Consider the following 17,203-nt stretch of genomic DNA (forward strand, 5'->3'; position numbering starts at 1 on the left):
CACAGAAAAGGACAGGAGGCCATTCCTGCAGTAATGGCACTAATCCGTTTTTAAGAGCTCTGCTCTCAAGATTAATCTTTTAAAGGTCACACTTCTCGGCACTGTTGCCTTGGAGATTAAGTTTCCAACATACGATCTTCAGGGGACAAACCATAGCAGGTGGAAATTACAATGGCCTGTAGTAGAATTGCAGCAATGGGCAAGGTGAAAGGTGTCTGCATTTGAAATATACTTGGCAGAATCAGAACTTCATTTCTGGATGCAGAGCATGAGGTAGAAAATTCAAGAATGACACTAGGTTGCTGTCTTGGCCAATTGGGTAGGGAGTAGCATCATTTCTTGAAATGAGGCAAACAAGACAAATCCTGGGGAAAGCAGATGTGTCCATGCTGGCTACTAATGTGAAATGCCACTTTGAACACCCATGAAGAGAAGCCAACTAGATGTATATCTGGAGGTTGGAAGAGAGATGTAGGTTGGAAAGAGGAAACCATCAGAATTGTGTGAGTGTGTGTGTGTGTGTGTGTGTGTGTGTGTGTGTGGTACTGGGGATTAAACCCAGAGAAGACCACTGAGTTACATCCCCAGGCCTTTATTTGACATAGGATCTTACTAAAGTTGCCTAAATTGGCCTCAAATTCTTGGTCTTCCTGTCTCAGCCTCCCTACCTAGCTCCCAAGTATCTAGGATTAGAGGCGCATATTACATTGTCAAGCCAGGTGCTCCTTTGAAGCCATGAGAGTTCATGAAATGAACCAGAACAGGCTTAAGACAGAAAAAGGCTTGGAGACATTCTGAGGAAGAACCCCCAGAGAAGAAAGTTACCAGAGTAACCAAAGAAGTAGTTACCAGAAATATAGAAATCAAAGACTGAGCCAGGTGTGGTGGTGCAGGTCTGTAATCCCAGCACTAAGAAGGCAGAGGCAGGAGGATTGCTATGAGTCTGAGGCTAGCCTGGGCTACATAATGATTTCAGCACCAGCCTGAACTACAAAGCAAGACCCTGTCTCAAAAAACAAAAACAAAAATAAAAACAACAAAAAAGAAAGAAACAAAGACTGATGTCAGAGTTTAAGAGAAGGCTGCTAATTTTTTTTTTTTTTGATACTGGGGATCGAACTCTGGTCCTTGCGCTTGTGCAGCAGGTGGCGAAACCACTGAGCTAAATCCCCCGCCTGAAGGCTACTAATTTTTAAGAACAAAACGGTCAATTTTAAATGTTAAAAAGGAATAAAAAACAATCACATCCAGTCCTGTGAGCTTGGTGGTAGGACATGCATGCATGCCTTGCATGCATGAAGCCCAAAGTTCAATCTCCAGTACTATTAAAAAAAAAAAGAATGAATAGAATGGAATTTATATACCCTGCTAACCTCACTTTTGCATTTGATGGTGAAAACTGCTCATCTGTGATGGCAATCCTATCAAAAGATCTGAAATGAGATAAAATGTTAGCTGCTGAATAGTTGCTAAAAAAGTTAGTGACTACCTGGATGTAGTAGCTCATGTCTGTAATCCCAGCATGAGGCAGGAGGATCTCAAGTTCAAGCTCAGCCTGGGGAACTTTGTGACCACCTGGCTCAAAATAAAACATTTTAAAAAGGGCTTGGCATGTAGCTCAGTGCAAAGGCCCTGAGTATTCTTGTCCTGAAAAAAAAAAATGCTCATGAGTACCACTGTTTTTTGTAATTTTGCCTTTCAAGCCAAATTCACTAAAAAAGGAAAGGTGTATTTATATCCCTCTTTAATAATTCAGTGTGAACCTCTACAACATATTTTTTTAAGAACTTCTTTACTAATAGACAAGCAAGGGCTGGGGATTTAGCTCAGTGGTGCTGCCGCCTATCTTGAAAGCTCAAGGTCCCAAGTTCGATCCCCGGTACCAAGAAAAAAATACAAGCAAAAATAATTATTAATGAATAAATATTGTTATGGTTTGTGTCTACATGGCCCCCTAAACCCTCAGGAGCTTATAGGTGGAGTTTTGGGAGGTGGCTGGATCTAGGGTGTGTGATGCTGGGATTAAATTGTGTGAATATGGATTAAGGGTATGTGATTACCCAACTAGTCCACTGATTGGTCTAGCATAGCTCTGGGTATGGATAATAGGAAGGCCCACCCTGGTTATGGGTGGCACCACATGAAAAGCAGGTAGCCTGGAAGGGATATAAGGGAGCAGTTTCTGCTGCTGCTGCTCTGCTACTTCCTTTTTGCTGCCTTCTGCTGGCCCTGCCAGGCCATGCACTGTTTATCCTCTGTGCTACCCTTCTGCCATGCCATCCTGCCTTGGAGCCAGCCGACTATAGACTAAAACCTCTACAAAATGAGCTGAAATAAACTTTTCCTCTTTTAACTTTAGGTGTTGCATATTTTGACTCAGCAACAAGAAAAGTCAACAATTGTTTTCAAGTCTCAGCAATAGAAAACAGAAAAATTGGTACAGGGTAATACAAAAGCTTCTATGTACAAATTTATATGATACATCAGCTGGTATTATGAACACTTTATTGGAAATATTCCTATCAAAGAGAACAGTATACTCATATAAACACATAAAAGTATGTGCTAGGAAAACAGCAGATTCTTTACTACCAAGATGTAGTAGTAGCTAATAATTATCAACTGCTCAAATGAGAATATAATCTACTTTTTTTTTTTTGGTGCCAGGGATCAAACTCAGGACCTCATGCTTGCCAGACAGGTGCTGTGCCACTGAGCTACATCCCTGGCCATAATCTACTCTTAACAGAAGAAATAATTATCCTGTCTATAGAAATCATAAGCAACTTGACCAGGAAATACCTAATGGACAGGAACTATATATAATATCAATTTGGTCAATTTATGTAAGTGAAACAAAATAATTACTTTTCTTCATTAGTATACTCAAATTTTATCTTCTAAGATTTATGAAAATTTGAATAATTCAACTTAAATTTGATATTTATGTTTTTTAATGTGTAAAGGGTAAAGAATTGCTTATGCTGTAGTCTCTTGATAGAGCCAAGTCACTGTATTAGAATCATTTTGTTGAGAGTGATAGTGCACACCTGTAATCCCAGCATTCAGGAGCCTGAGGCAGGAGGATTGCTTTAAGTTTGAGGCCAGCCTGGGTTACATATAAGTTCAAGGCCATCCTGAACTACAACAGTAAGACCTTGTCTCAAACAAACAAATGAACAAACAAAAACATGCACACTCCTTTATGAATTCTGAAAGGACAAAAGCAATGAAAGACCTATGATGATATAAGAACACATACTGGGAAAGAAAAACTGTCAATAAATTGAAAAAGCTGAAAACGGGGAAAAAATCTAACTAGAAAGTGAAAAAAAATTCTGGTTTTGATTTTTTCTTTTTGTCCATTTTATCTGGTTTGGTTTTTTTGTGTGTGTGTGATGCTAGGGATTGGTTTTTGGTCCATTTTAAATAAGAGCTAATTTATTCTTTTTCCAAATGGGCATTTATTATTTGCAGAGATACATAAAAATGATTCCCATTTTTAGAAACATACTAAAAATATACATTAACCACAAAAGTACTTACTCTGACTGGAAGGAAAGTGGGCATGTCTCAAAATAGCAATAAACACAAGAGGCCAACATACGTAAATCATGACAAGCATACATCTCATGTTTGACAAAAATAAGTTCTGTTTTTACATTAATGCTTTTATTATCAGCTTCAATATTAGATCCTCCAACCTCATGTACAGTTACTATGAAATTTCTATTAGCATGTAGAACTCAAAGGCACTCCATTCTGAGGTTATAAAGTCCTGAGCTTAAGTAGGCAATGGGATTTCCAATTAAAATTTTAACATAAATAATTCTAAAGATCAGAGAACATGAAAATATTTAAAAGTCTAATATTTGGTACATAAATAATTCATAACCTAATAATAAAGGTATACAGAATGTCAAAGACAAGACCATGTAAGGCAAAGGAATGTCTTCAAATCAAACTGATTTTTCCCTGGTCGAGTTCATTTGAAGGTCTAAAGCTGATTTTTGTTGTTGTTTTTAAAAGCCTAAGAAAGCTAAATTCGAAAATAAACATGAAAATGCTTAAGTTAAAAAATAAATGTTCCTCAGCTTAGTCATCCAAAACCGTGACAAAAGTATTTAATGATTAAAAACAAATATAGGGCCGGGGATTTAGCTCAGTGGTTCTGCCGCCTGCCTCGCAAGAGCAAGGTCCAGAGTTCGATCCCCAGTACCAAAAAAAAAAAAAAAAAAAAAAAAAAAACCAAAAAAACCCCAAACAAATATAGACTGGTACCAAAACAAAACAAAACAAAAAAACCCCTCAAAAATCCCCCAAAAACAAAAAAAACAAATATAGACTGGAAAAATACTGGACTAAATGGAGGAATAAAAATGAGCACTTGAAAAGATTAAAAGACAGCTTTAAAGGCACCAATTGAAAGAACATTTATAGTTGGCCATTCAAATAATCCCTTTAGCATTCTTTTTAGCAAATTAAAAATAAATTCACAGATAGATGAAATTCACTAACATTAGGCAGGATCAAAACTTAAGCTTATGTATTCTGTTGCAAAGAATGTGAAATTCACCTACAGCAATTTTCTTCTAATGCTAAATTAAAAGCATGAGATGACAACTTGCATGGTTTGACAGATATTTTCTTGGCTTTAAAATTCTTTTGCACATATGCATAGAAATGTAATGAGGGTAAGAAACATCTTCTGTATTGTCTGTACAGTTCATAAGGCCTGTGTCATTATTAGTCACCTTAGACATGAATATCAGTAGGGCCGTAAAAACGAGCCTAAAAAGTTTTCAAAGTGCTGCTGTTTCCAATGGGAGATCCTCAGTTTTCTGGATTTTCTGGGTGATGATTATTTTCAGTTCTTTTTTCTGGTGACATATACAAGAAGTTACAGCAGATATACAAAGGGAAGATCAGAAGCCTGCTGTCCAAATTCATCACCACTTGTTCCTGTAAGACAGATTTTGTAGATTTACTGACAACTAGAAAGCAATATGTTAAAAATAAAATTAAAATAAAAAAACAAGGTGTTGAATGGAGGGAACCAAAAGAGGTTAGTGTGATATTAAGAGTTAATACCCAGAGTCTGAGCACAGCAGCTCAAATCTCAAAACTCCTGCCCGTTGTAACCTTGCCAACTGCAGCTTCCTTACTTAACAGATGCAGCAAAGAGGTACACTGACCCTTGCACTTGGCTTCAGGCCCTTAGGTACAGCAAATTATTGGGATGACAGTAGGCAGTCATTATTACTAGCATTAAGTGGGTTATTACCATTAATCCTAAGATTTCCCACTGTCTTATGACAAACATGTTATTTGTTCCCTGGAACATAAAATACAATATCATGTAAAAGCAATTTCAGGTTCAGTTACATCAGTACATGTGAGGATGCTCTGAACTCCCACCAAGACAGATGTTGCTGCTATACCCGAGAGTTGCAAATATAACCACCACTGATGCTACATATTGCTGTTTGGAACCTCACATATCCTTTAACCAGTAACATTTAGTGAGGAGAGCAATCCTCACAGTTAAAGCAGCAGCAGTAAAATGAGAATTCCTACTTTTTAAATACTTGCAATACATTCTATGCAATAATATACAGTAGTTTTATTTTATACATTTTGGAGATTATACCCTTAAATGGTAGAGTTTTATTATTTTTAAATTAATTTTATTGGTACATTTTAGGTATACAACATAATGACATTCATCACTGGAGATTTGTACCTTTACGTAATATATCTTGATTCTTATTTTTTCCCCACTCCTCTACCCTCCTGTCAACCCCCCCCCCCCCCATTTACAAAAACTTTGTTTCCATTTTTTCCTTTTCATATATATATTTTGGTACCGGGGATCAAACTCGGGACCTTGAGCTTGCAAGGCAGGTGGTGGAACCACTGAGCTAACTCCCTGGCCCCTCCTTTGCTCATATTTATTCTATTCCTCTCTTTCTTTTCTCTTACCCCTCCCACTTCTCCTTCCCCTTTGCAACTTTCCTATTTCACATTATCTATTATACATTTTGATCCTTATTTACACTTTCAGTTTCTCACACCAGAGAAACTATTTGGCATTTACACGTGTGTCCTATTTATTTCACTTAAGAGTATTGCCTCAATGTGCATCCATTTAGCTAATTTTTTACTGAAGCTTGTGTTCTCATAATGAAGAAGGACTAAACTAGAATATGTGAGTGACTAAGTAGACTTAACTGGACACAGCTTCTGTGTTGGAGGAGCAGGAAGACAAATTTAGATAAATTTTATCAAAACACACACACACACAGAGGCTCTTTCTATATCTCCCCCACAGGGGAAAGTGGTGTTTAAAAAATCAGCAAAGAAAATCAGGTGAAGCTCTCTTCTAAGCTGATGGTGCTAACAGGGTCACCAGAAAGGAATGACATTAAAGCATAGTTGGGTCTTTGGATGCCTACATCACCCTAGCCTAGTCAAAATTTGTACTAGTATTCTGGGTGAAGGCATATTTACTGTATCTCATGAGGACAAACACTTTGGCAATATGTATACCTAATGATAAAAATCAAGATTCTATACCAGTGATGGTGAACCTTTCAGAGCTTTCAATGATAACAAACAGCCGGCTGCGGTACATGTTCCATAGCTTCACTACCACTGTTCTATACCATGACAAAACAAAAGCTTTAAGGAAGATCAGCAGTCTGGAACTGAAGTATAGTTAAGGTTGGAGCGGGGTGGGGCTAACTCTTGGCTAGAAGGAAGTCAGTGTGGACACCACAGGCTGAACGGACACACCAATTTCTGAATATTAAGCTGCATGAATCCCCACTTTCCATTCCTAAACAAGAATCTGGTTGATCAAATCTTTTAACTCTACCCCAGGGCTTAACGTACACCTATGTTTGTTTTGAAGCACGTTCAGAGTAAAGTTCCAGTTTCCTCACTCCACTGTGGAAGTGGAAGTTGTGGAACTCATGTATCATAGCAGCAGACAGAGTAGCATTTTCCTGTGTTCCATTTCTACTTTCAGATAATTATTTCTTCATCTTTTTATATAAATCCCTTCTTCTCTGAGGTCCATGTTACTTACTCTATATCTCTATGGTTTCCTCCAAATCCTATCTTATAGGTCTAAATTCCGGGATCCATAAATCCAACTTGCTACTGGAAACCTTCACTTAAGATACAGAACTAAAATTCAAACCCTCAACTACTGGGTGCTATCTATCTCTTCCTTAGCGAGACCCTGTCTCAAAAAAAAAAAGAATTGTTTTTAAAGGCCTGGGGATGTAGTTCAGTGTAAAGGCTTGGGGTTCAATCCCCAGTACCACAATAAATTAACAGTAAAGCAAAACAATGTATTGTTGTCTTTATAAGAGGGCCTGGGATTTAGCTCAGTGGTTCTGGCTCCTGCCTTGCAAGCACAAGGTCCTGAATTCGATCCTGGTACCAAAAAAAAAAAAAAATCAATTCTTATAAGAAAGAAGTCAATGAAACAGTACTGAAATGGAACTAAGTTTGAAAGGATTTACATATGATAAGGCATCTCAAATACACTGATACACCTGATGTAATTCAGAGCTATTACTGAATACTCCAATGTAAAAAATTAAACCATAAAAGTAGAAAAAACACAGATGACTATTTGTATAGTCCTCATGAGAATAAGGAAGCCTAAGGCAGGCAAAGAAATTATTCAAGTAAAAGATTAATAGACCATTTTGAAGACTGAAAAGGCAAATGATAATGAAAAACTGTAATATATCACAAATGTTATTCTTTATAAAAGCTGTTAAAAATTATCAAGAAAAAAACGAACACCTTAATAAAAAATCAAACAATATAGTCAATTTATACAAGATAGTATTCAAACAATATCCAACTTTACCAGTAACCAAAGAAATGAAAATTAAAACTAATATTTGTTTTCATTTACTACATCAGGGAAAAGATTAGGAAGAATGCTAATACATTATATTGGGTATACTCTCCTAGTGGAACTTGACTATTAGAAAATGTATGTGCTGTTTGAAATTAATTCAAATTTTTGGAATTTATCTTTAAAAATGTATAAACTATATGTATATTTCTCATAATAAAAATAATCATCTTGGGCTGAGGATTTAGCTCAGTGGTTCTGGCGCCTGCCTCACAAGTGCAAGGTCCTGGGTTCAATCCCTGGTACCAAAAAACAAAAAAAAAATCATCTTCATTCAATGCATAGGAATTATGGAATAGTTAAAACGACTAAAATTATGCAGTTAATAAAAATGATGATGTAAATATATAATTTTTTAAAAGCTATTATAACAAATAGAAAAGAAAAAAAAAATTACAATTGCTACCATATCATCTGATACAGCCAGGCTCTCCTGCCCTTGGTCTCCAAAAGGGGCACATACTTTCTTCTACTAGGCGCAGGGCAGGTGATCACCAAGAACACTGAGACCAACGAGTCAGCCATGTAGAAGTCAGAAAACAACAGAGCTGTGTTCACTGTGGATGCCAAGGCTGACCAACACCAGATCAAATAGGTTTAAAGAAGCTCTGTGACACCTATGTGGCCAAGGCCAACATCCCATTCAGGCCTGATGAGAGAAGACATGTCTGGCTCCTGACTATGATGCTTTGAATATTTCCAACAAAACTGGGATCAGCTAAATCGAGTCTACTTGGTTAATTCTAAATACAATTTTTTTCACCATAAAAAATAAGCAAGTTGGTAGAAAGACCTAATTGTGGAAAATGGATAAAAGAAAAAATATCAGTAAGGTGTATCTGATACATATGCTTTTTGTTTCAGCTTGTATTTTCTGATTTTCCCACAACAAACATTTATAACCTACATAAAACACATATATACAACTCCCCAACTAAAACCATTCCTAACTCCACTGATAGTCCATCATGCCCTGGCTCTATTTGTACCGAATTCCCCCATCTGATTTTCAGTTTCGTGAGTGACTCATGCACTCCTTTCCTCCATCTCACTCATTTGAGGCTGGTTCAGGTATCCATTCCCTTTTCACCTTTTCCAGGAGAGGAGGTTTTCCCTGAGCTGACTTCATTTCTCTTCAGTGACTACACCCACCCTGAACTCCACAGGCTGGATTAGAGACTTCTCCCTCAATGCTGCACATTAGAGCTCATTCACAGCTTACTTGCACTAGGTTATAGCGACACAAACTGTGCTTATTTCCAATACTCCTTGCATAGAACCTAGTGCACAGTAGAGATAAATGTGTGCAGAATGAAAAAAATCAAGCAACATTTAAAAAACAATTTTTATCTTGGCCTGGTACTTTTTACAGACATTATTTTATTTTTTCCAGTGCTGAGGATAGAACCCAGGGCCTTGTACATGCTAGGCAAGTGCATGGCCAGGTATTCTTTAACTTTAGGGCTGCCTGAGCCATGACTATATATATATATATATATATATATATATTTTTTTTTTTTTTTTTTAACACTTATTTACTGAAAATAGTTTACTTTCTCATCCCAACATTCTGAAACTTTTTTTGGTACCAGGGATTGAACTCGGGTCCTTGTGCTTGCACAGCAGGCAGTGGAACCACTGAGCTAAATCCCCAGCCTCATTTTGAAACTTTTATATGAACATGATGTATGAAGGAACAAATGACTTTAGAAATAACCTGGAGAACATTACAGATGTTTGTCACCTTACAAATCTAATATGCTAGAGAAAAAAGTTTTCTTAATATTCAGGAGCTATGGAGAAATATTGTATTGTCTTCAAGATGTCTGCTTGTAAATGTACTTACGTACACAACGAATCAGCATTTAATGTAATAAGAAATCAAATTGGGATTTTTTCCCCCATCTCAGTAAGGCTGTGGGTAGAGTATAATTTATCTGAAATTCTTGAGATATATATGTGCGTGGATTTACATAAGAGGTATCTTGGGGGATGAAACCTAAGTCTCCCCCCCGCATCCCATGCCAGGGATCAAACTCAGGACCTTGTGCTTGCCAGGCAGGCGTGGCACAGCTGAGCTACATCCCTGGGCCTGGAACCTAAGTCTTAACACAAAATTTGTTTATATACATACATACATACATACATACATACATACATATACCCAAAGCAATTTTTACACAGTTTAAAAAATAATTTTGTGCATGAAACAACTATGTGGGCTGTTTGTCTAAGGCACTCAAAAAGTTTCACATTTTGGAGCATTTCAGATATCAGATTTTTGGATTAAGGATGGTAGATCTGCAGTGGGATCAGGTAAGTTTTGCTGAAGTGAACATGGTACTTTCAAATCAACCTTTAAATCAAAATATCATCATTTAAATGTCAAGTCACTTAATTTTCAGAGAGTATTCAAAACACAAATATAATGAAACAACAGAAAAGTAATCAAACATACCTGATCCTTTTCAAGTGTAAGTATTTGATAGCCAGTTGTTCTACTACATATCAGTTTTCCACTACTATCAAAAGAAGCCAAACGAAGTCTAGGATTTAAAAAAAAAAAAAAGCACAATTTTTAAACCACAGATTAAACAAGATCTGACTCACTTTAATATTTTTTTATCCATATTTTCTTTTCAAACAGACTTTTCAAAATGTAAATTGATTCCATTCAGATTTATAATCCTGTGCTAGGATACACAACTGAAATATCAAAAAAATTTATAAATGACCTTGAAAAACTATGCTAAAATATACAGAACATAAAGTTTACATTTTAATCATTTTTATGTACAGTTCTATGGCATCAAATACATTCACAAGGGGCTGGGGATTTAGCTCAGTGGTGCTGCACCCACCTTGCAAATGCAAGGTCCTGAGTTGGATCCCCAGTACCAGAAAAAAAAAATACATTCACAAATTCTGCAATCATCACCATCACCCAACTCCAGAATATTTTCATCTTCCCAAGCTGAAATTCTGTATTCACTACACACTAATTCTCCATTTTCCCTTCCCCCAGCCCTAGCAGCCCCAATTGGCTTTCTGTGGATTGTCTACTCTATGTACCTCAGAAGTGAAATTATACAATATTTGTCCTTTTGTGACATGCTTATTTCACTTAAGTTCATTTAAGTGTAGCATGTGTTGGGAGTTTCCTTCCTTAGGACTGAAAATGTTCCACTGTATGTGTTACCACATTTTGTTTATCTATTTATCTGTTAATGGACATAGTTTTTTTGCCGATCGGCTACTATGAATGATGCTCCTATGAACAAGAGTGTACAAATACCTCGAGTCCCTACTTTCAATTCTTTTGGATATATTTCCAGGAGAGGAATTGGTGGATTGTATGTTGATGCTATGTTTAATTTTTTGGGAAAGGATCATAATGTTTTCTACAGCAGTTGCACTGCTGTACATAGTTATCAGCAGTGCACAAGGGTTCTAATTATTCCACATCTTTGCCAACGCTTGCTTTGTTCTGAATAACAGCCATCTTAATAGGTGTGAAGTGGTATCTCACTGTGGTTTTGATTTGCATTTCCTAATAATTAGTGATATCATGTATCTTTTTATGTATTCACTAGCCATTTGTATATCTTCTTAGGGAAATTTTATGCAGGTCTTTTTGCTCTTTTTATTTTTATTTTTTGGTAGTGCTGAGGATTGAACCCAGGGCCTCATGTATGCTAGCCAAGTGCTCTAGTATTGCCTTTGCTCATTTTTTAATCCAGTTGTTTTTTCACCCCCTTTCTTTTGAGACAAGTCTTGGTATGTTGTTTAGGCTAGTTGCAAACTTTTGGACTCTCAGCCTCTCAAACAGCTGAAACTACACACCTGTCTTTTAAATTTAAAATTATAGGTTTTTGGGCTGGGGATTTAGCTCAGTGGCACCTTGCCTGCCTCACAAACACAAGGTCCTGAGTTCGATCCCCAGTAAAGCAAAAAAAAAAAAACAAAAAAAAAACTTATAGGTTTTTAGGAGTTTTCTATGTATTCTAGATATTTTAACTCCTATCACACATGATTTGTAAATATTTTCTCCTATCCCAGGGTTGCCTTTCAGTCAGTGCTGACAGTGTTGCTCAATAAAAAATTTCTAGTTTTATTAGGTCCAATTTATCTATTTTTCTTTTGTTGCCTGTGCTTTTGGTGTCATATCAAAGAAATGATTGCCAAATCAAATGTTATGAAGTCTTTATATTTTCTTCCAGGAGTTTTGCAGTTTTGAGTTAATTTTTATATATTTTTAATATTTTATATATTTTTACATATAGTATAAGTATATGATTTTTGTTTTTTGAGACAGGGTCTCACTAGGCAGTTCAGGTTGTCATTAACTTGCTATGTAGCCCAGGCTGGCCTTGAACTCGCAGTGAACCTCCTGCCTCAGCCTCCTGAATGCTAGGATTACAGGTGGGCACTACCACACCTGGCTAATATATGATTTTAAAATAATTTGTTTATAAACTACTTTCTCATTTGCTGGCCTATAGCATCCTCTCCAAAAAAACACTGCCACCTCAACTATCAGGTAAAGCTGGACATCTCAAATTCTATACAAAGTTAAGAATAATACTAGACATGTGTTCCTTGAAAAATACCTTGCCATATTTCTAGTTAAGACATTTTATTTGGTAAAAATAGCAACAAGGCAACAGCTTCAAGCCTAGTATCAATGTTCTATCATTCATATTTGAGCTTATCCATTTCCCTGACATAACTAGATCTCTTGACTTTATTAATAATACCATACATTTCACAGAAATAAGCCTTATCAGTTCATAGATCATTCATATATTCTGTATCTTACCAAAGTTCTATTAGTGGTGTAAATTATCAAATTTTATTTCTTATATTTTCTTTGGAGTGAGAAGGAGTTGCTAGGGAAATCTCATCCTACCTAAATGCTATGCTCCTTCGAGGTTGTAAACTGACAGATCCACTACATGGCTGATTCAGTGTATTGCGTTTGAAAATGATGTACCGATTGGTATAAGTTACAAGTAGGTCAAAGCCGAAGTTAAAACCTGTCCACCGCCAGCAGTACTAAAAGATACAAAAGAAAGATTTAGTTTAGTTTACCATGTTAGCGTGAAAAATAAAAAGCTGAAAATGTTTTTTTCTCTCATTCCAAGCATTTTGCCCATAGATTCCTTTTTGTCAGTGCTTCCCTTTAAGGATTCCCACACAAAACTATACACCTAAGCTGGAAAAGCAGCCTTTATGACCAGAATTCCTCAAGCTCTCCACATAGCAATTCTATCATAAATAATGTTTTCACTCCAATTCTAAGTATAGCTAGATGAAGGTAACAAAAACCCATTAAAATTCACCTTACTTTTAAAACACTCTAAAATATCTTTAAGTAATTACCCAACAGAAATATTACAATTAGGTTATTTTAAATACATCATGAAGTTCCAAATTTGTTATTTTCTATCAGTGAATAATTAATGATAGAGTATTAGATAAAGAAATGTAGTACAGGGAAGTAAAGTTAGGACTTCAAGGGTTTGTTTGACTTCATGAATTATAACATTAATTCAATATTTAACTAATATGTGTTAAACTAATATGCCAGGCATTGCTACTGCTCTAGGCAATGGAAACACAGAGGCAAATAAAATGAAATTTCTGCTCTAGTAGAGTTTATATTCTACCACATGAATATGTTTGTGTGGTAAGAGAAACGATGAATAAGGCTCATAGAATGGAGAAGATGAGAATGTCAGGAGAGAGCCACAGGGTAGAGGAGGGCAGCTTGTAGTTGGGAAGCCTGCTAATTTATACAGTGCTTGGGAAAGTCCTGAGAAGGCTAAATGAAGGAGTAGACCACGTAGTTACCTGGGGAAAGGCTGTCACAGGAAAGAGAAGAGCACGTAGAAAGGTCTAGAGTTAAGAACATGCTTGGCATATCTAAAGAAGAGCAAGCAGGGCTATGTGGCCAGGGCAATGACTGACTGGGATAAAACCTGGAGATGAGTTCACAGAGACAGTCAGGGGCCTAGTAGTTCACTATTAGAAGATTTCAGATGTCTTCTAAGTGTGGTGGGAGGTGAACAGAAGGTATTATAGAAGGAAATGATATAATCATTAATCATTATAAAACTTGCATTTTAAAAAGACTACTTTGGCTGTTGTATGAAAAGAAAGTTAAAAAAAAAAAAAAAGAAAGTAAAACAGGAGAGCGGTTTTGAGGCTACTTCAATATCCCAGTCAGGGAAACAAGGTGACGTGGACTTAGTGGTAGGCATGTTAAGAATGTATTTTAGGCATAAAACCTTATAGAATTTCTCACGGACACCAAGAGTGGTATGAAAGAAAGAGGAGTCCAAAATGAATCCAAAGTTTGAAGCCTATACATGGATGAACGAAGGGGCTGTTTGTGCATTGAATATTTGGGAAGGAGGTTATTCAGGGATGAAACTCAAGTGCTCTGCTTGAGACTGTGGGATTTCGTTTATTTGTTTTTTTTTTTTTTTGATTGTTTTTGGTGATACCAGGGATCAAATCCATGGCCTTCCACATGCTTGGCAAGTGCTCTACCGCTGAGCTATACTCCCACCCTCCAGGAATGTTATATATGAGATGTGATAAGGTATCCAAGAAAGATGTAAAGTGAATAATTAGATATGTAAATTTGGAGTTACGAGTTACCAGTGTGGAGATGGGCTGTGATATCACAAGACTAGAAGTAAGCATACATAAGGATGAAGTGCAAGAACTAAGCCTCCAGTCACAGCAACATTTGCTTAGTAAGAAATGGTCTAAGAAAGACTTTACAAGGAGCAGTCAATGAAGTAGGAAGAAAACCAGCAGAGTATGCTGTCCTATAAGCCAAGTGGAGATCTTTCAATAATGACAGTGAACAAATGTGTCAGTGCTGCTAAGAGCTGCCAGAAGAAGACAGAACACTGACTACTGCATTTGGCAACGGGGGATCACTGCTGACACTGGCTTGGCAGTTTCAGTGGAGTTGTGCAAATGAACTTGGAGTGGATTCAAGAAGGCACTGGAGCTGAGTGCAGTGATGCACACTAGTAATCGTAGATAGTCAAGAGGCTACAAAAAAAACAAAACAAAATAACACAACTACATTGGCCTTGGAAAAGAGTAAGTAGAAAGAATAAACACAGGCGACTTTTTTAAAAATGAATTTTGTCTAAAAGGGGTGCAGAGAAATGGAGTGCAGCTAGAGAAGAATGGGGAGTCAAGGTATAGTTTAAGACAGATGATACTGCAAGATTTTAAATGTTAAACAAGAATATTTCAAAGAGAAAAAACCCAATGATTCAGAAAAGGGAGGTGATGGTTATAGGAACAGAACTTTTAGTGCAAGGAGAGAGGATGGATTAAAACACAAACAGTGCAGTCATACTCAGAAGAGAAAATAACAATGCACAGCCAGAGATGCAGGTAAAATGGTGTAACTGTTGATAAGATGTACAGATTCTCTTTCTACTGCAGTAAGAAACAAGGGTATCATGCAGTAGAAACAAGGCCATTCCTCCTTTGATAAGAGAAGGTATGAGTTATGTCAGCGGGAGAATAAATTCACTAGAGACATGTGGGAGAATCACCATGCAGCACTAAAGATGTTTATATATGGCTACAACATTTAAGGAAAACCCACTAAGTATTTAGTCATATTCACCTATTTGGATGTAGGCATGAAGTGTATGAAAAGGGAAGATTTAACATGAGTTGAGATTTAGCCAGATGAGTACAGAAAAGTCAATGAGGGAAAAAGGAAGCTAAAAAGGCCAATTTTAATATGGGACATAAAATAAAAGTCAAGTCAAGAAAGAAGTAGGGATGTGGTGAGAAAGGTGATCAGAAAAAAAGGCAGTAAGAACAATGTACTGTACATTCCAGGGGGGGGGTAAAATATTGCAATCCAGGTACTAGAAAGAAAGCTAGAAGGATAAGAGGAAGTGGAGCCCCAAAATGGAATACTTGAAATGGAGATTTTGAAGGTGGTAGTAATCAGTGATGCAAAACTTGAGGATGTCTCATGGGAATGGGCGCCTGAGGAAGGGTAGAACACAAGATCACTGAGGGAAGGAAGGTCAGGGAACAGACATGCTGAAATCACCACAACTGGTAACAAAAGTGGTGACAAGAAAAAAACAGTGAGCTCTGTGTGTGACAGCCACTGTAAGGTGGAAGATAGTGCAGTAAACACTTTGGCTTTAAAAGGCACTGGGATTCAATGTGGGATGAAGGAGAACAAGATCTGGAAGCAGCAACAAGGAAGAAGGAGCAATAAAAAAAGTAATTCATACTCTGAATATTTACCACAACTGGGAATGGAAACATAAAATAACTTACCTCTAAAAAGCTAAACAAAGGTAAATTTGGGAGAAAAAGAACCAAATGGTTACCTAAATTAGGATGATATTTCTTTAAATATGAAAATTATGATTAGGCTATAACATCAATTTAATGGTTCACAATCAGCTTTTTAAAACAATTAGAAAACAAGTTCTCTAGACACAGCAGGGCTAAGAATTGTTTTACATATTTTTCTATTTATATATATGTATGTTGGGTGGAAAAGGAAAAAGGTAACTCATGCGGATGGCAAATAAAGGGCTCGAATGTCTTTGATTTAGGATAATTATAAAATGTGTCACTTTTAAGACTAATAGCTCCCATATAACTTCTTTATCTTGACATCTGGACTGGTGAGGGATGATCTCAAATCTCTTATCTGGATTCCAATTTTAAGTTCAATAGTCTTATACAAGGGTGAGTAATCAATCTACACTGGACATGGTGGCTATAACTTGCCCAGGACATCATGGTACAGAAACCATTAAATAAGCTCTTCTGAAGTATGACAAGTGTCATGATTACTATGTAAAGTGTATTAACTGGTAACAGAGTTCTCAGATATTATGTTGTTTTTAACCTTACTATGAAAAACTGCAAACATGAAACTAGAGAAAATAGCCAAATTTTCTCAACAATTTATATGAGAATATTGTCAATAACACATACTTACTTCACCATCTTTGGCAAGTTTTCTACCACACCTCATGCTATTTCCCTCTAGTTCTTCTTTATTGATTTCTTGAGGCCTAAAAATATTCATTAAATCATGAACTTTCAGAGAAAATAGTCAACTTGTTATTGAAAAAAACCCTGCAAGTTAAAAACAAAATCTTGCTTCTAGATTTAAAAATAATTTTAGGGGGATAAGGTAATATGACATGCCCAAACATGGGGAAATAATAGTAATAATAACAATAA

The 17,203-nt window shown here is 36.5% G+C and overlaps 1 protein-coding gene across 1 annotated transcript in view; it reads right to left on the reverse strand.

The window, feature by feature from the left end:
• Positions 1-3,650: 3,650 nt before the first annotated feature.
• The window catches only part of Gmcl1 (germ cell-less 1, spermatogenesis associated), a 37,078-nt gene continuing 23,525 nt past the window's right edge, over positions 3,651-17,203 (reverse strand). Inside the window, exons 11-14 of the mRNA XM_004849922.3 lie at positions 16,956-17,031; positions 12,849-12,994; positions 10,398-10,485; positions 3,651-4,962 (exon numbers count right to left, since the gene is read on the reverse strand). Coding sequence (XP_004849979.1) covers positions 4,834-4,962; positions 10,398-10,485; positions 12,849-12,994; positions 16,956-17,031 — 439 coding nt within the window. The 3' untranslated portion in view covers positions 3,651-4,833. The remainder of the gene's footprint in view (positions 4,963-10,397; positions 10,486-12,848; positions 12,995-16,955; positions 17,032-17,203) is intronic.

This window comes from Heterocephalus glaber, unplaced genomic scaffold, assembly GCF_053883595.1.
Source record: "Heterocephalus glaber isolate CG9 unplaced genomic scaffold, H.glaber_assembly_v1.0 deba00001456, whole genome shotgun sequence".
In the NCBI taxonomy this organism is placed as follows: Eukaryota; Metazoa; Chordata; class Mammalia; order Rodentia; family Bathyergidae; genus Heterocephalus; species Heterocephalus glaber.